Source organism: Leucopleurus acutus, assembly GCF_964270905.1.
Source record: "Leucopleurus acutus genome assembly, chromosome: 11".
Lineage (NCBI taxonomy): Eukaryota > Metazoa > Chordata > Mammalia > Artiodactyla > Delphinidae > Leucopleurus > Leucopleurus acutus.
This window is the reverse complement of record NC_139152.1, coordinates 89,091,954-89,118,075: the sequence shown is the minus strand read 5'-3', so window position 1 is coordinate 89,118,075 and position 26,122 is coordinate 89,091,954. Positions and strand designations below refer to the sequence as shown.

Sequence of the window (26,122 nt, the reverse complement as noted above, 5' to 3'; positions counted from 1 at the left end):
AAGGGACAATGCTAGCTCGTTGTGTGATGCATGGCTACTCCTTTCCTCCAATAGGACACTTTCTGAAGGCAGAGCTTTGCAGCACTTTCTCAACTCTCTGAACGTCTCTGCCACCATCTCTCTCTAGACATCTTTTGACCCCAGGAACATCACCATGTTTGGGGACTGCTTGACTTGCCCCGGCAGCCAAGGGAAATTGATCACCTCTTTGTCCCCTGTGGTCAGTGTACATGGTGGTGTAATACCACATCTCACCAGTAGGGGTTACCATTGACACCCCCTCCGTAAGGGCAAACTTGACTCTTGAAAGCACCGTTTTCCCCAGACTTGCCCCCCCTCCTGACCGCGCGCTGCTCCTGCCCCATCCCTGGCTCCCCCCACCCTCCAAGATCAGTACAGCTGACAGGGAGCAGGCTCTAGTCCACATCTGCCAAAGGCCCCTGGCTTCTTCCAGGCCTCCAGCTGCTACTTTCAGAGGCTGTTGGCTGCCCTTTCCGGGTGGTGGCTGAGTGGGGTATAAGGGGCCTGCTGGCGTGCTAGCAATGTTCCATTTCTCAGTCTGGGTGCTGACCACACAGGTAAGTTTACCTTGTGAAAATTCATTAGGATCTATAGTTACGATCTGGGCACTTTTCTGATGTATCTCATTCTTCAAAGTGAAGTTTACTTTAAAAAATCCATAGATTAGCTTTCCTCAAGACATAGGATGCCTTAGTAATTTCTGGAACTCCCACTACAGCCCGTAGAAGAGAAAAAAACCAAACCAAACCAAAAACCAATTAGAACACCAAGACCCTGGGAACAGACCTAGCAATGATTTTTCACTAAGGTGGTTTCTTAGGTAGTTTCAGGCCTTATTTATTTATTTTTCAAGTTGCAGGGTGAGGGGCAGGGAGAGTTTGGTTTTGAAATACTTCCAGCAGGTTTTGCTCTTTGTGGAATCACTGAGGCTCATTACCCGAGGGCCGGCACACCTCCTCCCATTTTGGGTCTCGGTGGGGCCTGACATCAAGCGCAAATCCAGCCCCCAGAGGCTGAGACTCTGGTGCTAATGAGAATACCTAATGGGACCCGCTCTGGACCCCAGGCCAGGTGCTCCAAGGCTCAGGGAGCAGCTGGGTGTGTTGCTGCTGCTGCTTTGCTGCGGGGCCATCCCTGCCACCTGGAGAAGGCTGCTCCCCTTCTCCACTCGTGACAGCTTGTTGGCCAAGCCTGGCAGGGGAACCCACGCTGCCCTTTTGGTTCAGAGGCCTGCCTACTTCCCTGACACTTCACAGGCTCCCACTATCTTAGGACCCCCGGGTCCTGCAAAGCCTGTTGTGAAGGGGTTGCGGCATTTCCCCGTTGCTGGGAGCATAGTGCCAGCAGGAATTCAGAGGTCCTCGAGGAAGGCGTGAGCCTCAAGCGCTAGGCTCATGCGATCCTCAGACCTGAAAAGCCTTCTCAGGGCCTGGCTTTCCAGGGACCTTGGCAGGTCTGCATCCTGTCGACCTAGAGAGCTACACCCATTTCTCTCTTCCTGCTGGGTTCCTAATGTCCATCCAGGCCTGCCCTGGTCTCAGCGCCTCAGTGACGCCTTCCCTGAGCATCTCACACCCCTCAGAGCCTGTGCCACCCAATTTAACATTGTTTCACAAACCACCTCAGATGTCCTTGGGGCCCATGGGTGGGCTTTAGCTCCCCAGCTTTCATGCAAATTCCCCAGGCTGGAAGGTATCTTTTACTTTGTCCCACGTGCCCAAGTGCCTTGGGACGTAACAGGTGTTCAGTAAAGCGGCTGCCCCATGAAAGGCTCTGCAAATAGCTGTAACCAGCTGGGGTACATTTGTGCCAGCGCTGTGACTGCAGGCAGCCCCCCCCACCTCCGTGGGACAGGGTCAGGCTCAGGGAGCATGGAGATCAGAGCCCCCAGCCTTTCTCTCTGCCCACAAGCACAATGGCATTAAGCCCTCGTACCTTGCTGGCTTTCAAGATCTCGAACATGAGGGGCAGGCCCTGGGTGACGAGCTCCTCCGTGTACTCTTCCTCCTGAATGGTCTTAAACTCCTTCAACAGGCACTGAATGAGAGGCCGGCGGTGCTGCTGGAAGGCGATCCGCAAAGACTCCAGCCAGGTGTGCAGGGTCCACGGGACACCTGGAAAGGGGGCAGGTGGGGGTGGGGGAGGGGAGGGGAGGGCAGAAAACAACCAGAGGAGAAGGCGTGTTTTTATCTGGAAGCTGGCCTTTCCGGGGGACATCACCACATCATGAGACCAAGAGCCTGCCTTTCAATGAATAGAGCCAGTGTTGCTTTTTTTACCCCCAAAGACCCTCAGAAGTTGAAATTAAAGGTTGTAATTCGATTCCCTTAACTATGGGTGTTTAGTTCTGCACGCTACTCACGTTATTAGGGGCTGCATTTTACAAGGTATAATCCTTGTGTAGAATATTGGAATTCTAATGCACACTCTTTATGCAGATCCCATCCTTCTGAGTTCTGACTTCCTTCGTCTCCATCCCCTCTACATCCGTGCCCAGAGCTTAGAGGTGGTGAAACCTCACCATCCGCTGCTCTGGTCAGGGCAGATATTTCCATCTGAATGTGAAGACACGGGAGGATGCTGCTGCCGCCCCCATGTGCAAAACGACATTTCCACCTGCAGGCACTTCATCAGGTCTTTCTCCCTGGATAGAAGCCTCTCCAGCAGCTGATCGCTGTGATTTGCTTCTCCCCCCCCCCGCCCCACTGTGAGACTGAGGCACTCGCTACTGTTTATAACACGCACACGATTCAGGGTCTCGAGCTTCAGAATCAAGCGTCACAGGCTCCCAGGGCGATGGCATAAACGTCCGCCACACTAAACGGCCACCCTCCAAGAGAGACCAGTTTCCAGAACAGCACTGGGGGCCCCTCCTTGGGGCCTCAGCCTACCCTGAGCTGCCACAGCCTGTGTTTACAGCCCGTGCTCCATCCTGCTGTGTCTGGGCCGGGGCTAGTGCCATTAGAGGGGTGAAGGCCAGGCCAGCCTGTTCCCCAGACGCACGGAGGAGATGGCTCCGGCATAGCTCACTCAAGGGAGAGCCACCCCTAACTTTTCCCGAGGGTGGCTTTGCCCCTGAAGTGGGTGCAGCCTTGCTAGGGAAGAGATGCCCTCATCCTAGCTGGTGCCGGCGGCCGCTTCATGGATTTGGGGGCTCTCAGGCAGCGATTCCCCAACCACTGGGAACCACCTGGGATGATTGTTAAATATAAAGATTTCCAGCCTTTATCCATCCAGACCCTTGAAAGCAGAGCCTCTGGGTGTAGGGCCTGGCAATCTGTATTCAGACAAGCTCCCCAGGTGATTCAAATTTCTAACTCAGGGTCCAGAGTTTGGGAATCGTGGAAAGGTGACCTGAGGATGGGACTCTGGGGCTGGCAGGATGCTGCTGTCTATGGGGATGGTGTGGGAACTTAGCCTGGAAGTGCTCCAACCAGCAAATGAGAAGTTCCCTGGGCTGCGTGGGGTGTGTGTGCGTGCGTGCGTGCGTGTGTGTGTGTGTGTGTGTGTGCGTGTGACCTGGAGCTGGGCAAAGGCTCTGTGCCCAGCCTTGGAGGGTCCCCAGACTGACCTATGCTCCTGATATCAATTGTGACATCCACGTAGCCATGCTCAGCGCTGTGATACATGGCCTCCCTCAGGGCTCTGAGTTTGGCCTTGCTGTTGCGGCTGGCACACAGGGGGGGCGGGGCTGTCTCCGCCAGGTCTGTCCCCTCGGCCAGAATCTCCTCCAGGGACAGGATATCACTCTTCTCCTTCTCTGGCTGAGCGAGCAGTTTGCGGAACACATTCCTGTCAATCATAAACCCAGAGATGAAGACACTCAGAGATGGAAGGGCTGAGCCAGGGCAGGGACTAGGCAGGGGAAGTGGGGAGACCTCTCACTTGGGACAAGGGAAGGACGGGACCAACTCCGGGGTGGCGGTTTCAGAGGCCTGACCACAGGTACTACGTTTGGTGGATGGACGAGATGGTGGGGCAGGTCTGGCTGTGTTTCCTTGAGGACAACTTGGAGCTAAGTGCATTCCCCAAATATCTAGAAGGTTCTAGGGCCGTCTGCCTGCAGTTCCCCCCCCCCATAGTGAATTTGCTTCACTTGGGGTTACGTGTAGTAAAATCTGATGGGGTAAATCCTGAAGGAAATGTAGACAGGAGGTAACCAAACATGAGAGGTTTTACGATTCTTTAAAATGGATTCTTCTCACTTCACGACAGGCGATAGGATGAGTGCTGACCAACCCTGGCAGAGAGTGACGTCTCTGTGATAGGAAAGCCGGTTGGGAAAGGACCAGACAAGCCAGTCTGAGTGGACGTGTGCTGCATGAAGCTGGCTGGCCAGGACTGGTCTGCCTCTGGGTCCCACATCCAGAGATACAGTGGGTCTGGGGTAGGCTTGGGAATCTACATTTTTAACAAGCACCACTTGGGACCTTGTGGCTTTGGGCCGTCCTAGCCTACCTGTGTCCGTGGGCTGCGGCCTGGCTGAAAGAGTTCATATCACCCTGGGGGGTGGTAGAAATTCCATTCCTGTACATGGTTCCTATCAGGGGGTCCGCGCCACGCTCCAACAGCAAACTAACCAGCTCAAAATTTCCTGCAAGCCCAGAGAAGGGGGTTTTATAAGAGAATCAAGCAAACACACAGTCACAGACACATCAAGGGCCAGCGCGCTGGAGCCCCTTGGCCGGCGTGAGCACCAGCAACTCTTACCTACGGCGGCTGCGAGCTGGAGGGGCGTTTCTGAATAGTTCTCCTCGCCATGCTCCACAGAGCCCTCCACCTTGGCCCCAGCGTCCAGGAGGAGCTGCGGAGGAAGAGTGGCCATTGAGATGTTTGAAGGACATGCATGCGAGGGGACGTCAGGGAAAGGTGGTGGAAATCAGTGTGACGTCAGTGTTCCTGCCCTCCCTCTGGGTCTGTGAGCATGTGCACGGGGGAGGGCAATTGCACCTCAGAGGAAAAACCGAGAGCCTCTCGTATCTTCTAGAGCCTCAGATCCCTCAAATTGTGGTCCCCGGACAGTAGCATCGGCATCCCCTGGGAGCTTGTTTGACATGCTGGCTCTGAGGCTCCACCCCAGACGGAATGATGGGAATCTGCACTTCAGCAAGTTCTCCAAGTGATTTATATGTACATTAGAAGTTTCTAGAAGCACTGAGCTAGAAGCTCGTGGCACCAGAGGGTTGGAGGACTTCCTTTCGGGGTCGGTGACACAAAGCCTCGGAGAGTATTAGTGGGGTCTCTTAGAGCCATAGCAACCCAAGAGTTCTGAAGAACTCTTCGGGGACCACCAGGGCCAACCAGGACAAGAATCGCTTCTAGAACATCCTGGAGGGCTCTGAGGACAGCTCAGCAGACGCTGAGCTTTCTGGCCAGCAAGAGCAGTGAGTAAAGTGGCAGAGTGAGCTTCCAAGAGTGCTGCTGAATATGATTCCATTCTGTGCATCTCTGAGAGATCTGGGCTTCCTAAAAACAGAGATGCTGTCCATGCTGGATCTCACAGTGAACGTGCTGTCAGCACCGCTGATGTAAAATGAGGGGGAAACATCTGTCTTACCTGTTCAGGGCTACCTGAGGGCACAGCCAGGGAGGGGCTGCCTACCTGGCATCCCATGATGTGTGCACCTGCTGCAGAGAGGTGACCTGACTTCTGTTTGGCTTTGCTTGGCTACCCACTGCTCCTATTCCTGATTTAAAGGCTGGGGATTCCACTGCATGTTAAGGGATGGCATTGGTGTCCACTAGGCCACCCTCTGACCCCTCCTTTCTTAGATCCCTCCACTAGGAGTGGGCTGGTCATGACATTCTACAGGCAGAAAGAAGCCAGCTCTCGGTGTGACATGTCACACACTCAACCTCCTGAAACATGACTTCGGATCTGTCTTAAGGATTCCCACGACCTAGGAAACAACGAAGGATTCCTGTGGCACTCCAACATTGCCTAGGGGCCCCTAGCACACTATTTTCTGCTCTGCATACTTCTAAGAGGCTTGGACCACGTAAAAGGAGGTGAGTTCCCGATGTACCCAAAGCTCAGCATTTATTAGGGGGTCAGATGTGGTCAGGGACCTGGATGCTGATCTCTTTTTTCCAATGAAGTAAAGTTTTAAGATCTAGAATAAACCGAGCTTAAGATCTAGAATATACTAGATGGGTATTCATTGAACACCAACTCTACAACAGCCAGAGAAGGTGCAGGCAAAACACACTTACGTGCCCAAAGGACCTCAGATGAGGACATACTCGGGGAGCTGTTTCAGAAGACACATGTGAAGACCCTACTCTAGACCTCTTGGATGGGATTCTCCATAAGTGGGATCCAAGCAAGTATCTTTTGGAACCACTCCCTTGGAGACCTGGATGTTTCTTTCCAGTGGTTGGAAACCACTAGACTCTATGCAAACACTGGGGTCACACCTAAGGGAAGGTTCTAAGGTCTCACACCAGCCAGGTCTTACGTTCATGTTACAACAAGCAAAAATGAACAAATCCACAAATCACAGCTCAGGCCCCACCCCCGAGCAACTGGGAACAACTTGATAAGTTTGCCACTCTGCGTGTGAGGCTGCATGTGGGTATGTGTTAAGTTCATATTGGTTAGAGCCAGGCCATATAGAGCATTACATATAATATTTTCATTCATATGATACGAATGTGCTATATTTAACTGCAATTAACCAATATGAATCTCTTAGGGAATAGGCATGCTGGGAGAGGTACAAATTTGCGTAATGAAAGAGGTAAAATTAAAGGTCAGATGTGGATAGGGAAATATGTTAATACCTGAACTACAGGAATATGTCCATGCAACACAGCAAAAGTCAGAGCCGTCCAATGGCGGGTCTCAGGGTGGACGGATGGATATTTATGAGGAGTACTGACAACCTATAAACAAATTGAAGTTATTTTCAAAATGTGACCTTCACAATACTTAGACCAGCAAATCTGACCTATCTGTGGCTGGGCATGTGGGCCAGATATGTACAAAAGGACGTCCTAGAAGGCGCCTCGGGAAACACTGGAGATGTGGGGTAGTGACTTTATATCCTCCGTCACAATAAGGACTCCTTTGCTTCTCATCTGAAAAGAGTTGAATGGATGATTTCTGACCACCTCTAAGGAGCCTTGGAGAAGCTGTAATGGTGGCTACAATGAGCCTGCTTCCCTGCCTGTTTCCTCTTCCTGCTTAAGGGAGGGTGATGCTTCTGAGAGCTACAGGATGTCAGGTAGTGTGAGGCCACTACCATCACATCCACATCTTTAGGGGAAATTCTTGGCAGTGGCAAACCCCGTGCAAGGGGAGGTCTGCTTCGAGCTTTCAAGCCAAGCAATACCACCAGCCTTCTGATGGAGGACATCACCATCTGGTCACAGCTCACCCCACACTGTCCTCACTTCATTCTTCTGCTGGCTTCCTGGTTGACAAGGACCCTCATGCTACTGGAAACCTAGGCACAAACCTTCCCTGGGCACACCACGAATGAGCAATCTGATACTGGCCTTCCCATAAGGGGACCTCAAAACACCCCAGGCCAAGAGAGAGGCTTCAGGACAGCTAAAGGTTAGGGTCCTGCAGGATTGCCACCTACACATGGCTTTTCTTCCAAACATTCCTGGGGCCATATAGCCGCGATGCCTGCTGCTTTCATAGCAGTTGATTTCACTAATCACCGGCGGGAGGAGGACCTTGAGCTGGGAGCTGTGGGATGGGCTAGAGGACCAGAGAACCCCACCAGGACCCAAAGTTGGCAAGCCTTTGCAGGGATGTGCACAGTGCTTGGGGGATTCATAGCAGGAAAAAAAATCCCCAATACCTGAAATTTATAAGATCCAAAATGGTTCTGGATCCAAAACCATGTCTATTGCCTGCTTTCCTCAGATGAATATAAAGCATGCTTTTTTTTTTTTTTAATCACAGTACTAGGACTACAAGAGCATCTAATTTTGAACTAAAAAAAGTTTCCTGGGGTGGCTGAGTTAGGAGTGCAGCATGTCAATCGATCTTCTCAGCTTCTGAGACTGCCAATATTAGGCTGCCGGAAGAGAGTGGGTCTTCTTTTTTTTTTTTTTTTTTGTGAGAGTGGGTCTTAAGTCAGCATAGAACATGGTCAAAAAGTGTAATTTTACCTATTATAAGCCTTGGTGAGGGCAGGAACCAATAATAACTGAGTCCTAAATTGATGCTACTCTGTATTTATTTCTTCCAACAACTCTCTGAGATGGGTGCGATTGTTCTCCCATTTTGCAAAGGGGAACACCGAAGCTCAGGAAGGTTAAACTATTTGCCCAAGCAGAAAAGCAAGTTACTAAGATGCAGCAGTTTCAGAATTTGAACCCATATGTCAAATTCTAAAGCCTGCGGGGAGTGTGCTTTCCACTATACCACACTGCCTCATGGAAGCTTTGCAATTAGCTTTAAGACCTGTGGTTTAAACCGGTCAACTGGGTGAGCCAATCGGGATTCGGTGGGGGAGGGTGGAAGATCTGGGGGAGCTACACCTTAGCTCAGGGTACGTGGACCAAGTTTGTATTTGGCAGAGGAAAGGGCTGATGGCTCAGGAGAGCTCTCTCTTCCCGACCCCAGAAGGAATGGATCAGCAAGAAGAATCAGAGATTGGGTACAGCTGAACTGAGGGAAAAGCTAGGGCTCCTTGTGGCCTCGTTGGTTGTTTTTAAATGAAAAATGTTTGGGGGCAGCTCCTTGGAGTTTGGCTGGGCTGGGGCCTCAGGACGGAGGAAATCCAACAGCTGGTCTGACCTATTTGCTGGACTGAGCACCCTCAGCGGTGGCTCTTTGGGAGATAAAGCCCCCCTCTCTTTGCTCGCCTTCCCGAGGGACTGCCAGGCCCAGGGGCCCTGCAGCCCTCTGCACCCTCACCTCCACATTCAGGTCAGCTCCGGCATCCAGCAGCATCTGAACCATTGCCTCGTCCCCGCGGACGCAGGCGTACATCAGGGGGGTCATGCCCTGCAGTGAGTTAAAAACCAGAGAATGGAGGTTTACCAGGTGGCTGTGTCACTTGACAAAACAAACGGAAAATCTTACTTGTGTGAAGAAGGCTATAACTGTACTCAAAATCCAGTATTTTAAAGTAAATGTACAGCCCTATAAGGTCATAATCCTCCATATTTTGAAAACCAAAAGGGAAGCAAGAAGGGAAACATACATTGCCTTATTTTTGCATTTATCTTGGCTTAAGTCGGAGGATTTTTTGTTTGCCTTAGGGTGCAACAGATCTAAAAGTGTTTGCTAAAACAAGTGGCTGGTTTCAACTGAAAGCTCTTAGGAACTTTCTGGATTCTGCAATATCAGCCCTAAGCTATCTAATTGGTAAACACTGTTTCCTTGACATTTTCTCTTTCACAATATAAGTGTCATCTTTGCTCTATGTGAGCTGCTGGTCAGTGTCAAGGGAAATTGGTGCCTCTGAGTATGACCCCAGCATGACGTCAGCTTTGACATTATCATTTACAAGCAAAAGGCAAGGGAACGAGGAATGACTTTCAGGAATTCCATATCTGCCCACGATTCCTGCTTATTACAAAGTACCACAACCAACAGAAGTAAGGGATAGATTTTTCAATAAACAGTGTTGTGAAGGTGGCTATTTGGGAAAATGTTCAGGTTAGAGCCTTACCTCACACTATACACCAAAATCATTTCCAGTTTGATTAGAGATATAGAGAAAAAAATTAAAACCATAAAAGACATCTAACTGGATCCGTTTCTAGGCGTAAAAGTAATGGAAGAAATCACAAAAGAAAATCATTATAGTGTTGAGGACACGCAATTGAAAACATAAACAAAATTAAGAGGTAAACAATAAATTGAGACATATTTGTCATATTGTAACAGAGGGTTATATGTCTAATATGTAAAGAGCTCTTTGAAATAAAGAAGAAAAACACTTAAGCTCTAATGAAAAACAGGCAAAAGATAATTAAATTAAGTAAAAGATTAACAGGGTACACATAAATAGTTGGAGAGTGTGTACAAGGAAACAGTCTCTGGGAAAGTAATTTGAGGTCAAAAACTTTAAGATAAGTTGATGCATTTGAGTACTATTTCCACTTAAAAAAAAGTTCCCTAATGAAATAATCAGAGATTTGAACAAAGGTTTGTGTAAGCAAATGTAGCTCAGCATTACTGATATAAGTAATTAGAAACAATCTAAGTATTCAACACTGAGGTATGGTTCACTGAACAAATAATATGACCATTTTATGTAGCCATTAAGAGTGAGTTAAAAAAAGAATATTTAATGATACTGCAAAGTATCTTTAATACAAAATACCAAAACCAGAAAGATAATAAATCCTTGTTCTTAAAAAATAATGTGTGTGTGTGTGTGTGTGTGTGTGTGTGTGTGTGTGTGTATGTGTGTATTACGGCTCCTTTGTGTTGCTCAAGAAAATTATTAGCTGTTATCCCTTCCCTGGAACTTGCTGCATGAGCTGCCCACGTGAGAAGCAATTCCATTTGTCCTTTGTGACTTTCCATCTGGGGCTCACATTGAAAGCTGCTGTTTGTTTTCTCCATCCGTGACATCTTCACCCACCCGGGGTGTCTCCCTGATAGATACACAAGCCTCTCACTGTACCTGTTTCAGTGGTTTGGGGGATGGCTGCCTGTCTCTGAGGTGTCTCCTAGGGTCCCTCAGAATGACTTTTGTGTATCTTAAACACACCCTGAAAGTTTGGTGAAAATCTGCTTGGATTTGTTCTGTGATGCGGAGAACTAATTTTAACTATGCTGGAAAAAGGGCTTGAAGGACACAAGCTAAATATAAATGATGGTGGATGATGATGGTATGATTTCCTTTCTGGAATAGGTCTATTTTTCTCTATTTTCCATTTCAGCTGCAAGGATCACGTGCAACTTCTGTACAGATGAACAAGGGTATTTTTATAAGATATTTTAAAAACTTAAAAAAAAAAAGAAAACAACAACAACAACACAATCACCCTACGTCACCAGAAGGGGGAGCCTCTGTTCAGTGCCTGCTGTTTCCATCCTGCCCTGGGGCAGGGCACATGGTGGAGGTGGGGTGCCTGTTCAGACACTCCGAGGACCCTGTACCTGTTCGCTCATGGTGTTGATCCCATCGGGCCCCAGGAGAGACACTGCCTGCTTCACCAGGTCCGTCCGCCCACAGTTCAGCATCCGGAAACCCAGGTCCTGCTTAAACTTGGCTTCGATGGCCACTGCGTCCAGCTTCCGAGAAGCGCAAAAGCAGTCGTCGGCCCTAAGGAAGGGAGAGATGGTCAGGTGTGTGCAGCAGCTTCGCCAGGACTGGCTCTCGAGTTAGGAAGCACCAAGGAGACTTTCCATTTGCTTTTCATGTCAATTGCTTGTTTCTGGGCTCCAGTTAGAATGTGGATATCTCTTGATCCTTGTCCTTTATAACTGCGCTTATCTGTCTTATCTCTCCTCTGCTCCCACAGCATATTGAGCTGAGAATAATAATGGCTAATATTTACTGACTGTTCACTATGGTTAAACTCTTTACATGAGTTAATTCGTTTACTCCACTCCCCACATAACCCTAAGAGGTAAGTACTATCATTACCCTCTCTTTTAACCATGGGAAACAGACACAGATAAGGGACTTGCCCAAGGCCACACAGCAAAGAGCAGTGAGCTGGGATGTGAGCCCAAGGCAGTCTGTGGAGAGCTGACCTGGGTATATACTGTGTTCCCCGCCCCCCCCCCCCCCCATCACAGCATATACTATTTGCCTCTTTCCTTGTCTGACTTCCCCTCCAGGCTGGGGACTTCTGAGAGCAGGGACCTTGTCCAGCAAGTCTCTGCATCACAGTCCAGACAGCACCCAGCACGTGGAGGTGTTAAAAACGTTAGCCGAGTGAACACAGAATGGCTGGAGTCTCTACTTTCAAAGTGGAAGCAGGGCGGAGACCTGGCAAGATGAAATAAGAGTACTAGTGGTGAGATGCTTTGGAAACTAACCGAGCCAGTTGGGCGAAGTGAGCCAGGTTAGGGAAGGGTGGGGAGGAGAATCAAGGAATTCAAGAAGGGGATACAAACTACACTTGCAAAGGATGTTACTTCCTTCTTATGGTGAATTGTCAAATCAAATCACCAAGCATTTACTGAGCACCTGTTTGCAAGAGGCGCACAATGCCTGGAAGGGGAGAGGGCACAGGCCCTGGCAACCGTAATGCCATGTGGCAATTGCAGTGATTGAGGTGTTCAGAGACACACACCAACCAGAGCCTAGGGGATCCAGCAAGGCTTCCTGGGGAAGGTGACCCCTGAGCTTTGTCTTTTTTAAAATATATATCTTTATTGGAGTATAATTGCTTTACAATGTTGTGTTAGTTTCTGCCGTACAACAAAGTGAATCAGCTACGTGTATACATATATCCCCATATCCCCTCCCTCTTGAGCCTCCCTCCCACTCTCCCTATCCAACCCCTCTAGGTCATCACAAAGCATCGAGCTGATCTCCCTGTGCTATGCGGCTGCTTCCCACTAGCTGTCTATTTTACATTTGGTAGTGTATATATGTCCATGCTACTCTCTCACTTCATCCCAGCTTCCCCTTCCCCCACCTGTGTCCTCAAGTCCGTTCTCTACGTCTCCGTCTTTATTCCTGCCTTGCCACTAGGTTCATCAGTACCGTTTTTTTTTAGACTCCATATATGTGCATTAGCATACGGTATTTGTTTTTCTCTTTCTGACTGACTTCACTCTGCATGACAGACTGAACTGTGTCTTAAATAAGGAGAGAGAGGGACAGAGGGTAGGAGAACTTGGAGCAGGGCTTGCATGAGCAAAGGTATGGACACGAGACGTGGCGGGCTCTGAGAGCTAACTATGGAGGTTTTAGTGTTTCTGGGGCATAAACTTCCAGGCAGAGGGCCAGAAGCTGAGGGTGGGGAACTTTACTTAATCCTAAGACTTTATCCGTAAGAGCCACTGAGTGATACGGTTGGATGGCCAACTCTGGGAGACCGTGGAGGATGGATTTGAGGGGAGCTGACCCTAGAGGTGGGGAGATGTTAGTGCTAAAAGAAACAGCCAAACAGAAAGAAGTCACTGCCCAAGTGTGAAGTGACAAGGGGCTGAGTGAAGGTAGTGGGTGCTGGGACGGAGCAGAGGACGAAGATTCCATTTTTCTACGAGCAGGTGCCCATTTCTCAGGTGATGGCCCTTGTCCTCAGGCTGGTGAGCTACACACCCTGCATCATCAGGAGTCTGTGCTGTCCTGGACCCCTTCATATTCCTGCTCTTTGCTAATGCTGGGCATGGATACCCAGGAAAGGAGCCAGGGCTCCAGAATTCCTGGTTCCACTCCTGCCTCTAAATAACCCACTTTCTGGTGAGGCAGGGTTAACTTTGCCAGGGAACTAGCTTCTTGTTAATCCTTGAAGGAAATGAGACGGACTGTTGTTCTGAAAGTTTATGGCACTAAGGCTCCTCAGTACGGCTAGGATCTGGGGCAGAGGACCTGAGGGATGAAGAACAGAGGGAACCTTAGGAATCACGTGGGATGGGTGTGCCCTTGACTCTTCACTGGGTTCCTGACCTATCATTCATCTCAGCCGGCAAAGGAGCCTTGGAGGAAGGCTGTCTGGAAATAGGAACACAGTCACAGGAGATGTTAGGGCTCTTAGAGGACCAGAGGGCGCTGATGCAGTGACGATGGAATCCAGAGAAAGAGGAAGCTTGGTGTTGACGTGGGGTCTAATCTGCATACATGCTTCAGGAACTGCGTGTCAGGCCAGGCCATCCGAGGGCTTGTTTGTATGACAGCCCTGGGAGGAACTAAGAAAGGTATTTAGGAGACTTGGACCTGGACCCTGGACTCCAGGATTAGACCTTTTCATGGCAGGTCGGGGAGCCAAGACTACCTCAGCTGGAAGACTCTCCGAGGAAGCCTGAGAGCTCTCCAGGTGTGGGTAGGGGAGGGCTGAAGACTCCGGGTCTGGCTTTAGACCATGGCATCAGCACCCAAGATGTGAACTTCTAAGGACACATAATGGGGTTGTGCCCTAGGGCTTCTTGGTCCAGTTCATGGGAATTTGGACTTGGGATTCTTACAGCTACGGTGGCCAGATTTAGCAAATAAATATACTTTAGCAAATACTGAGTGACACAAACTTATACTAGAACATTATTCACTGTTTATCTGAAATTGAAATTTAACTTAAAAAAAAAAATCTGGGAAAGGGCAGAGCCACGTGCCATGATTTGAAAAGAGCACACGGTGAGATCATGGATCTCACTGAATGTAGACAGCACCCATCTCCAGGGGAAGAGGGGAGGTGCCTGGTGTGGCAGTGGGCTGCATCTAAGGGACCCATGTTCCCCCGAAACTGGTTAAGGCAGATGCTTCAGGCAAAATGAACACAACAGAGAGAAGAAGGTGAGAGCAACAGGGTGAGATCCTGGGGCACACATCACAGAGGCTTCCGGAGAGGGAGAGATGGGGGCCTGCAGGTGTCACACCGAGGTGTCTGGAGCCTTGATGGGGGTGTGTGTGTGCAAATCTTGGGGAGGTATCTGATTTGACTAATTGGAAGGGAAACCTTTCTTCTAACAGACCACTAACTAATTCTTGAAGAGGTTGCTTTGTGAAATCAAGAGCCTCCTTCTTGGGGAGCAAAGATGCTGTGAATCGTCACCGTCACTGAATTTGCAATTTCCTCTCTCCTGTCTGTGTCCAAGCCCCTTCTGCTCTCTTCAATGCCTGATTGACTCTCTCAGATAAGCATCTTTTCCGGAATCACGCTAAATTCCATGTGACTGGATGAGGGTTACTGCGGCACATCCTGCGTGTGGGCACCAGGAGGGGAGGTTATGGAGGAGAGACACAGACCCTACCCCGTGTTCACGGAGCTCCCAGACTGGTAAAGCGATAATTCCTGGAACACCAGGAGAAGTGTTTACCAGCTACAAAGGTCCTTGATTTTAATTAGAAAGAGAGAAATGGCAAGAAATTACTGTCGCTAAGATGATGATGATGATGATGATGATAATTGTTATTATAGGAATCCAACGCTTATTGAATACTGACTATTGAAATCTAAGCTCTTCCCACGTATTAACTCATACGATCAGTACAACAAGCCCACAATGTAGGTGATATTGGGAGCCCCGTTCCAGAGATGAGGAAACTGTCCAAGTCACAGGGCTGGTATGTGGCGAGCCAGGATCTGACCTGGCTGATCTGAGACCCCGGCCTGACACTGGTACTTCTCCATCATGCTGGCATATACAACCATCTACTGGACCAAGCTGCTTGGATGGCTCTCAGACCCTCAAATTGGGCCCGTCCAGAATGGAGGTTTCTATGTCCATCCCCACCCTCCGTCCTTGTCCTCCAGTCGTCCCATCTCCGTAAATGGCATCACCGTCCACCCAAGGCGCTCAGGCCAGAACCTTCTCTCATGCCCATATTCATTCCATCAGCTGTTAATGTTCCCACCCAAATCCCAAATCCGCCCGCTTCTCTCCACCTCCACCACCCGTACCCTGCTTCTAAACACCAGCATCTTTTTTTTGGGGGGGGGGGTATGGTTGTTTTACAACGTTGTGTTAGTTTCTACCGTACAGCGAAGTGAAGTAGAGTCCCCTGGGCTATACAGCAGGTTCTTATTAGTTATCTCTTTTATACATATTAGTGTACATACGTCAATCTCAATCTCCCAATTCATCCCACCTCCCCACTCCTGCTTTCCCCCCTTGGTGTCCATACAACACCAGCATCTCTTGCCTAGAGGTCATAATTTCAGTCCTATTAAAGTGCTCATAGTGCAGAGACTTTCAGGTCTGGGCATATTTTAATTCTTAGGCCTGTGATATCCTAGACAGCTGCTGACAAACAAGGACTGCCTTGCACCAAGCATAGGCATAAGAATTTGTGATGACAAATTCTCGTGACAGTGCTTTGGCTTGGGTCGTTGGCAGGGGAGGGTTGGGAAGGGACGGTTGTTTAGACTTTTATATTTTGGAAAGTTGTATTTTGAAATGCTTTAACAAAAGTTTTCTGTGTGAGGGACTTCCCTGGTGGCACAGTGGTTAAGAATTCGCCTGCCAATGCAGGGGACACGGGTTCAATCCCTGGGCTGGGAAGATCCCACATGCCGTGGAGCAACTAAGCCCATGTGCCATAACTACTGAGCCCACATGCCACAACTACTGAAGCCCATGCGCCTAGAACCCGTGCTCCACAACATGAGAAGCCCATGCACCACAACGAAGAGTAGCCCCTGCTCGCCACAACTAGAGAAAGCCCGTGCACAGCAACGAAGACCCAACGCAACCAAAAAATAAATAAATAAAATAAATTTAAAAAAGTTTTCCGTGTGATTTGACTCTTCTCTCTATCCAAACCAGTCTCTTACACAAGGTGAGAGTGAACTTAAAACGTCTATAAGGGGAATTCCCTGGTGGTCCAGTGGTTAGGACTCTGCGCTCTCACTGCCGAGGGCCCGGGTTCAATCCCTGGTCAGGGAACTAAGATCCCACAAGCCATGGAGCATGGCCAAGGAAAAAAAAAGTCTATAGGACCATGTTCTGCCTCTGCTTAACACCTCTCAATGCCTTCCCATGTACTGAGAATAGAATCCAGCTCTCCACGCATGGCCTGCCGGGCTCTGGGGTACCGGCCCGGCCCTGCTCTCCAGCACTTCCCTGCCTCCTTCACTCTGTATGAGCAATTCTCCTCTCTCTTCTGTACCTTCAGCTGGCCAACGTCTGTCCTGCCCGGAGGACTTTCCTCCTGCTGTTCCCCCTGGCTAGAATGCCCTTCCCCTGGCTCTTTGCAGGGCTGACTCCTTCTCTCCCCTCAAGTGTGAGCTTGGAGGTCATGTCCAAAGGATGTCGTCTCTGACCATCTAAAGGAGGTAAGTTTCTCCCCTATCTCTGTACACCTTGGCTCCAGGTCAATTTCATCTGTCTCCTTCTTGGCACCTTTCAAAGTCTGTGACTATTTTATTAATTTATTTTTTCACTTGTAAAAAGCTTGTTTTTTTTGTTTTTTGGGTTTTTTTTCCATGAGAATGTCAGCCTCCTGGGGGCAGGACCACATCTACCTTATTGTCTATTGTATCCCCAACAGTGCCTGAAGCATAACGGCATTAACAGATATGTGATCCACGCACAACCCACTGTTCATTCTTGAGAGCAGACCCCAGGAAACGTCTGTTCATCAAGAATCCCTCGGCCATACAAAGTAAGTAATGGTTCTGGCTACTGAATTCTGCCAGCCAATGCAGGCCAGCAAACTGAAACAGGTAAGAAACATTTTCCATAGCGGTATGTGAAAATGTGGCTTTCTGTTCAACTGGGTTTGTTAGAAAATTTAACTCTGCAAAGTCTTAATTCCTGCAGCATTCTTGCAGACACGACTCAGAGCTCCATTTACTCTTTCTGGAAAGTCTCTGAGGGATCTGCCCCGGAAGACCAGCAGGTTCCCCGTGGCCTGGACAAATGAGCATGCCTGCCTAAGTACAGGACTTATTTATGTAGAAATCTATTAAGCCGGTCACCTGGGGCTTCACTAGAAGGTGATCAACTTTGTGGTTTTTCCCTCTGAGTGGCTTTCAATGATGCCATAAAAAAAATCTGATCAATTTAAGTAAGAGTGGTCAGCTACCAAGGTGGTCAATTTCTCTGACTTCTCAAGGACCCCGGCCCCAAGAGACTGGTTCAATATTTCCCACTACTTCAGGAACATGACTTCAGAAAGATGTTTTCCAGGAGGCCTGCAGGCCTGAGGACAGCAGTGATTGCACTGCCTTTTCTCCCCCGGGGAAGGAGGCGGCGTTGAGGTGCCAGCTGACACATTCTGCTGATATCTTGATGCAGTCCAAGTGACAAATGCAAGCTGGTGTGGCGTCAGACACATTTTATGCATTTATGAATTTTAAAAGCTAGCACAGAAGTTACGAGCATGAACTCTGGTTTTCCCAGCTCTACTGTTTAGCAGCTATGTGACCTTGGGGCAAGTTATTTAACCTCTGTGTTATTCAGTTTTCTCATCTGTAAAATGAGCTTTTAGTAACGATACCTTCCTTGTAGGATTTTGAGTGTGGATTAAATGAGATAAGCCACGTACAGTGTGTGGAAGAGAACAGAGCTTGGCACACAGCTCTCATTAAATGTTAGAGATTTTATACCATAATCAGTATTACAAATCACAAAGCAAGGTGCAGACTGGAGAAAATACACTGTATTTCAAAGAAGCAAATGCAGAGACACAGAGACTAAAGAATGTTTTAGGAATAGCACTTCTTAAGGTCTCAGATTAGACACTGTATTTAACAAATTCTACCAGAATAAAGGCGGTCCTTTTCCTAGTGGGGAAACCATGCCCCCAGAAGGGCTGTCATTCCTGTCCTGTATGCTTCTGCAAGCAAACTGTAAATGACGACAGAGGTTGGGGAGGGAGGGGGGAATGGGAGTCACACTTGATGAAAGCACAGTTTCTGGAACAGTTCAACAGCAAGAATCTCAGGATGCTATGGGCCTGCCCAGCCAGGCTCCCACACCCTCTTTCCTCCTCCACCACCAGGACCAATCCTGACCCCGCTGGTACGAGAAGGTAACCTGCAGCTCCCAGGATCCCTGAGCTCCAGTGGAACTCTGCTAAGCCCGTCCCCCAGGGTGTGCGCTCAGAAGCCAGACTGCCTGGGTTCACTGCTTGGCTCTGCCCTCACTCCCTGGGTAATGCTGCACAGGTTACTCAATCTCCTTTATTTTTCTCCTCTGTAAAATAGGGACACTAACATTAAATGTTTTACTTATCCAACAAAGACTTAGAAAGCAATGACCATGGACCAGGCATATTGTAAGGTTTTTTTTTTTTTTTTTACAAATATTGACTTGTTTAACTCTCATGATATCCTTATGAGGAAAGCATTATTATTACTAACCTATTTTACAGATAAGGAAAATGAGGCACAGAGAGGTTAATTAATTTGCTCATTGTCACACAGCTAATAAGGAGGAGTCAGGATGTGAACTGAGACAGTCTGGATCCGGGGTCAGTCCCACTGACTAGTCCGTACTGCTCAGTTCTTAGTGATGTGCTGGCAACCACTGGGCTTCCAAAGGGACTCCTCATGACCCTGGGATCTGAACTCCAAAAGGCCTAAACAGTTCCCATAACCATGACTTTCTCATCAGTAATAAAAAAAAGCTACCCTTCACTGCACGCTCATTATATGCCAAGCGCTGTACAAAGTGCTTGGTTCCCACCACTTCAATGGATTCTCTCCTTGAAGGAACTGCTGGAAGCTGAAGCCCAGGTTTGAGTGTCTGACACCAAAGCCTGTGCACCTACGCAGCAGGCAGAGCCCAGGCCCCAGCACCAGAGTCCACATCCCTGTTTGGCTTCTTACCTGCTATCTTGGGCAGGTAGCTTAACCTCTCTAAGCCTCTGTCTCTCCATCTGCAAAGCAGGCTTGACAACACCAGTACTTAACGTCTATATCTGCAATGAGGATTAAAGGAGATGATACTTTCGAACCACTCAGCACAGTGTGTGATCATAATTGCCTGATACATGGGAGGCATATTTATTACAATACTATTATTTTATAACTGCAGGTCCTCTTTCTAGGGATTTAATCAGGCCATCTGGAATCTCCCCTTTCCCCCTTCCCCTCCCCCATCCTCCAACCACACAAGCCTCCAGTCCCAGGGCAGGTCTTTCCTTGGCCCCCGAGGCGATTTCCAGCTATCCCAGAGCCCGGCCCCCCAGAACCCAGCCCTCCCTGCAGCCTCTTGTTTGCTGGGCCTTGTGAAAGCTCTGCGGTTTCTCTCATGGCTTCTCACTTCCCTTTCCCCGTGTTTCTATTCTTGTTCATCAAGGTCTCGCCAGCAGGCTGGCAACCTGAGACAGAGCAACTTTCGAGACTCCTCTCAGAGGCAGTGGCCTGGGGTAAATATTTAGTAAATATTTACAGTTTCCCAACACACTCTAGTTAATATAATACTACTACTACTAACTGACATTTATAGACAGCTTTCCACGTGCTAAGCATTTCACATGTAATAACCCATCTCATCCTCAACATGGCCCTCAAAACTGGGCACTGTTCTCTTCATTTTACAGACGAAAAAACAGAGGCATGGAGGTCATGTCACCCGCCCAAGGCCACACAGCTTGTAGGTGGCAAGGCCTGGTTCAACCCAGGTGGTCTGACTCCTGAGCCCATGCTCACTTCCTGCCAAAACCGTTAAACCCAAAAGGCAGGTTTCCACACGCCCATTTCACAGGTGAGGAAACAGAGACCGAGAGGCGTGAAGTAACCTGCCCCAAAGTCACTTGGCTCTTCTATCTCCAAGTCACCAGGCCTGTCTCGTCACAAAGTTAGGCCTAAGTAAGACTCGGGTTGGTGAGGAGTCCCACACCTGGTCCCAGGCCAACTCCTCTGAATCCAACACTATCGAATGCCACGAGCCACACCCTGGGAATACAGAGGGGCCAAAAGGATGAGATTTCGGCTCCGGAGAACCTCAGAGGCTAAGCGAAGTGCCATGATTCATTCATTCCACGTATTGAGCACCAGCTACAGGCCAGGCGCTGGGTTAGGTGCTGGGGTCCCGCAGCAAGTGGACCAGACACGGGCCCTGCCCTCCCAGGCTGTCACGGAGAAGGATGTTAAGCAAGATGTTTGGCTACATAGGTGACTATGTAACTGGAAATGAAGTTGCCTAGGGTTGAGAGTACAACACTAACTCAAAATAGTAATTGCGGATCAAGTCGCCATCCCTTCATATTTCTCTGTGGGCGTGGAGCTTTCTGACATCCAGGAGCAAGACGACGATGCTGATTTCATTTATCTGCCGACCCTGGAACTCACCCAAGGGTGGCAGAAAAAACTATTCATGAAATGGGAGAGAAGTACATACGTGTCAAGGTTTTTGTGAGGAATCAGTGAGAGGGTGCATACGAATCTACTCTTGCTATGCTGGAGGTACTGTTTGAATACAGATACGTAACTGGAGCTGTGGGATGTGTGACACAGACTATGAATTTCTAGAAGATGTGGGCCTATGTCAGTCATCGGAAATGCAGGAGAAACATTACAAGGAGTCAGCACTCCCACTACCTCTTTAGGAATTCAGGGTAATGTTGTGTTGTCTGTGAACAACACCTAAGCTAGGGATGGAACGGGGTTCATCTTGGGCAAACTCTGATTCATTGGATGATTAGAGTAAAGGTGTTAAGCAGGATTCTGAGGCCATGACCAGATTTAGCCAAGAAAGAGGAACCCTACAGAACAGGGGCCTACATAATGGTTCTGAAAGCAACTGGTAAGGCAGGAATAGGCCCACTGGTTTAAGTCGTGGCTGTACCACCCATTAGCTGTGACCTTGGATACATCACATTTCCACTGACAGCTTCAGTATCCTTATCTATAAAATGAGGGTGTTGGGCTAGTCAAGCTCTTGGGTGCCTCCAAGCACGGACATTCTCTGAGTTTATCACATGTTTTCTGGTGTTCACGTACCACTCTTTACTGTGCAACAGCTCTTCTCCCTGACTCCATCCTGACGTTTCAGCTTCTTGGTTTTTGCTCTAATTTCATGCAAACACTTATTACTGTAGCCAAGTGGCTCACCTGGGAAAGAAATGCGTCTAGTTTCCCAGCTTACTGGGCACCTGGATGAGGTCAGCTTGAGGAGAAACAAGGCCAAGAATTTGCCAGTTTACACTTTCATTTAAAAGCAGCCCAGTGGTTCTCAAAGCACAAAAAAGAAAGCCACACTCTGTCCCTGCTGTGAAGCACAGGAGTCTGCCCAGGAAGAGAATTTCAGGAAGGAGGGAGAGGTGCTGGGCTTGGGAGCAGAAGGGCAAACTCTAGGCCAGTGCAGTCCTAGCACCTATGCTGCTGACTGGCACAGGGCTTGAAAACAGTTGGAAAACTTTGATGTGGGGCATACATATGCCAGCTCTTATCTCACTTCCAGCTGGGTCCACTCATTGGTGTTCCCTGTCTGGCTCTGGGGCATCTGCGTTTGGACCGTGGACTAGGGAAGGGTGATATGGGATAAGTTCTAGTATCATAGATGGGTATTAAGGAGCTAATGTTTTAAGAAATCTTCATTAATTCATTCTGATCACCTATTGTATGTCAAGCAGTATGCAAGGCATACTAAAAGTATTTTATTGGTTCTCAAATAATAGTAATACTAGTAATAACAATACCAAACACATTAGTACTTATCGTGTACTAGGAACTGTTCTAATTTTATTATATGTGTGTGTGTGTGTGTGTGTGTGTATATATATATATATATATATACACCCACACTCCCACACACATCCCCACACACCCACATATATACTCATTCATATATGTGAACTTATCCAATCCTTACTTTAACCCTAGAAAATTTATCTTCGCTGCTCAGAAGAAGAAACTGCAGCATAGAGAGGCTAAGAAACTTGCCCCAGGTGACAGAGCCTGAAAGTAGTAAGTAGAACTGAGATTTGAACCAGGCCGACTGTTGCTGGAGCCCTGCTCTTACTGCCTCACTCCCCTGCCTCTCTGTGTTACCAAAGGCCTTCCACGTTCACTTAGATTCTGTTCAAATGCTGCGTGGGTAACTACTAGACGCCTGGTCCTGAGTTGGGTGCCAAAGAAATCTAAATTCCCAACCACAGGCTTCAAATTCAAGGCTGTCTTGCAGTGGCCCCTCTGGAAAGTTCCCCATTTCTCAACCATTTCTTCCTTCTCACCGTTCCAGCCACAGGGTCTCTTCCCACATTTCCCTACCGCTTTCTTGCCTGCATGCATGGTGTGTCCCTCACTGCAAATTCTCTCCCCTGAATCTGCTTTCCTTCAAGTTGTATTCTAGACCCAAGTCCCAGATCGCAGCTTCTGACCTGCAGAATCCCAGAAGGTCAGTGCTGAAGGAGAGCACTCAGCTCAACTCTCTACCTTCTTCAGATCAGGAAACTGGAAGCCTGAGAAGGGTTAACTAATTTTTAGGGGTCAAAGATGTATTTAGGAGCAGAATTCATGTCTTCTTTTAAGGTCATTTAGCAAGTCTCTCTATGGATGGATACCTGTAGGTTTTGCAGGGCAGTGATTCTCAAACGGGGGTGATTCTGTCTCCCAGGGGACATTTGGCATTGTCTGGAGACATTTTTGGCTGTGACAACTAGGGACCTGCTACTGGCGTCTAGTAGGTAGAGGCAAAAGATGCTGCTAAACATCTTACAATGCACAGGACATCCCCCACTACAAAGAATGATCCAGCCCAAGATGTCAACAGTGCTGAGGCTGAGAAACGCTGGTGGAGGGAAGTACAATTTTTTTGCATCATCTCTTATGCAGTGGGCAGTTCCCATTACAGGATTCTGTAACCGTGACAATAAAATGGAACCTTCAGAAATGAATCGTGAAATGGAAAATCAGAGGACTCTAGGCTTCACTTGGATAGAGGCCCCTGGCCCCCCTCCTCAACACATTTTCCCAAGGAAGCCAAATTCCTTTTCAGAGCCTACAAGTCCCCCCAGTAATGAGTTTTTCCTTCTCTTCTGGGTAGCAAAAAGATGAAAAATTGAGACCACTTTGTACTCAAGTAAGTCACACCGAGATCTCCGTGCACCTTTGTAAGAAAATTATATGATTGTTGCAACTGGAACATGCAATGCTTGCAAAGTTCCTAGGAGAAATCTTTGTCCAACAATCGTGCCCACTTGCTGTTTAATGCTGCTACTAAAGTACAGAAAAGAGCCAGCTCATTAAACCTGCCTTGAATAATGTAACAAAAGTGTGATTCCACATCCTTCTCCCAGCCAATCTTCTGCCTCGTGAGATATAGCAAGGGACCTGGAAGCTCTCTCCTTCTTAGAAGTAAATGCTCAGTTAGTGGCAAAACCCACTTTGTTTACCTCCTCACCAAAAAAGAAATTCTGGGTCTGTTCAAATACGTGAAAAAAGACATCTCAAATGCAAGGGCTAGGAGAACAAAACTAGCGTGTTGCATCTGAACGTGCTGTCATGTTACTTTGAGTAGAAAATAATGAAGCAGAGTTACATGTCTCTTGCTCTGGCATCACGGCTTATTTTGTTTTTGTTTCTGTTTTTTTTTTTTTTTTTTGTGGTACGTGGGCCTCTCACTGTTGTGGCCTCTCCCATTGCGGAGTATAGGCTCCGGACGTGCAGGCTCAGCGGCCATGGCTCACGGGCCCAGCCGCTCCGTGGCACGTGGGATCTTCCCGGACCGGGGCACGAACCCGTGTCCCCTGCATCAGCAGGCGGACTCTCGACCACTGCGCCACCAGGGAAGCCCACGGCTTATTTTAAAAGAGTTGAAAATAAGGCCTATCCCTACAGAAAGGAGTCACCTTTGATTTTGGCAGCCCTTAATGTATCCCTTTTTGGCAGAGACTCATTGCTCTCCCCCAGAATCCTTTACCTCCTTTATGTGTTGTAGGACCTGAATTTTTAGCTGGGCACGTGGCTGCCCAGATAAAGACTACATTTCCCAGGTTCCCTTGCAGCTAGACATGGCCACCTGACTAAGTGCTGGCCAATAGGGAGTAAGGGGGAGTGATGGTGTGCAATCTCCGGGGCATGCCCTATCTTACATTCCCTCTTCCCACTAGATAGATGTAGTTCTGGTGGGTGGGGCCAGCGATGTCCGGCCATGCAAAGAAAGGTATCACCTAAGGGACCACAGAGCAACAAGAGGGAAGGTACCTGGGACCCTGACCTGGAGTTGCCATAACAGCCCAGACTGCCTATGCCTGGATTGTTAGATGAGGAAAATGTTAAGCTCCTTTCTTATCCAAGCCACAGGTACTTCGCATGTCTGTTACAGCTAATGAATCTATATCCTAATTAATCCATTCCACAAATGGTTCTTTAATTTAAATCAATTCCACGAAGCACACAGGAAGCACTAAATATATGCAGGCTATTGCACTAGGTGCTGGAGATTCCAAGATGAAACACCATCTTCCAAGGAATTCTAGAAAGAAAGGATAGTCTTCTTTATAACAATTTTCACAAATAAACATACCAGTTCCTGAGGTGTAAGGGCAAAGTTCTAGTGTTACAAAGTTCTAGTGTTACAATTCCCAGTAACACCAGTGCCATAAACTGCTCTATGACAGATCTGCACATTATTTCTGTAAAGGGCCAAAGTAAACATTTTGGGCTTCATGGGCCAGTGGTCTCTGCCGTAACTACTCAGTTGTGCTACGGTGGTGAAAGCAGTCATAAACAATGCTAAACAAAGGGGTACGGCTATTTCCCCATACAACTTCTTTTACAAAAATAGGTGGCAGGCAGCTCTAGTTTGCTGACTCCTCATCTATGGTAAAAGAATTTAATAGGATAACCTTCTTTTGGGGATTTACAAGAAAGACAGGATGTTAAAAGCACCGAGAGGGACTTCCCTGGTGGCACAGTGGTTAAGAATCCGCCTGCCAATGCGGGAGACACGGGTTCGATCCCCGGTCCGGGAAGACCCCACGTGTGGTGGAGCAACTAAGCCCCTGTGCCACAACTACTGAAGCCCGCATGCTCTAGAGCCTGCATGCCTCAACTACTGAGGCTGCGTGCTGCAACTACTGAAGCCGGAGCACCTAGAACCCATGCTCCGCAACAAGAGAAGCCACTTCAATGAGAAGCCAGTGCACCGCAACGAAGAGTAGTCCCCGCTCGCCGCAACTAGAGAAAGCCCGCGCAGCAACAGACCCAACGCAGCCAATAAATAAATAAATAAAATAAAATACACAAGATAGAACAAAAAATAAAAAAAAACACTGAGAATTTTTTAAAAGCCTGTTTAATTTTATTTAAGCCAGCGTTTCCCAAATTTATTGAACCACTTACAACTTTTAAAATAATGCTTATAAATATCCCAGAATTGGCCTTCTGAATGTGCTGTTGCAAACACCAGCTAAGTAACTTTTATTGTTAATAGGTTATTTTAGGCATACATAAAATATAGAGTAGTACAATGATGCCTACATGTTCACCACCCAACCCAGCTGAAAAAATAAAATACTACAAGTACAAAGGCCTCTGCACACTCTTCTTGATTCCATCATCTCTTCTACCTTCCTGAGATTACCATCTTCCCTGAATTTGACATTTATCA

General features: G+C 48.1%; 1 protein-coding gene across 2 annotated transcripts in view; it reads right to left on the bottom strand.

Annotated features, from left to right (window-relative positions):
- Window positions 1-26,122, bottom strand: part of ABTB3 (ankyrin repeat and BTB domain containing 3) — a gene marked incomplete at both ends in the record, with an annotated part of 305,359 nt that overhangs the window by 32,524 nt on the left and 246,713 nt on the right. Inside the window, 7 exons of one of the 2 annotated variants that reach the window (XM_082850526.1) lie at window positions 1,957-2,135; window positions 3,593-3,813; window positions 4,480-4,615; window positions 4,732-4,825; window positions 6,805-6,906; window positions 8,900-8,989; window positions 11,102-11,267. In XM_082850526.1, the coding sequence (XP_082706652.1) occupies window positions 1,957-2,135; window positions 3,593-3,813; window positions 4,480-4,615; window positions 4,732-4,825; window positions 6,805-6,906; window positions 8,900-8,989; window positions 11,102-11,267 (988 nt within the window). The remainder of the gene's footprint in view (window positions 1-1,956; window positions 2,136-3,592; window positions 3,814-4,479; window positions 4,616-4,731; window positions 4,826-6,804; window positions 6,907-8,899; window positions 8,990-11,101; window positions 11,268-26,122) is intronic. The other variant, XM_082850527.1, reaches the window with a different exon arrangement.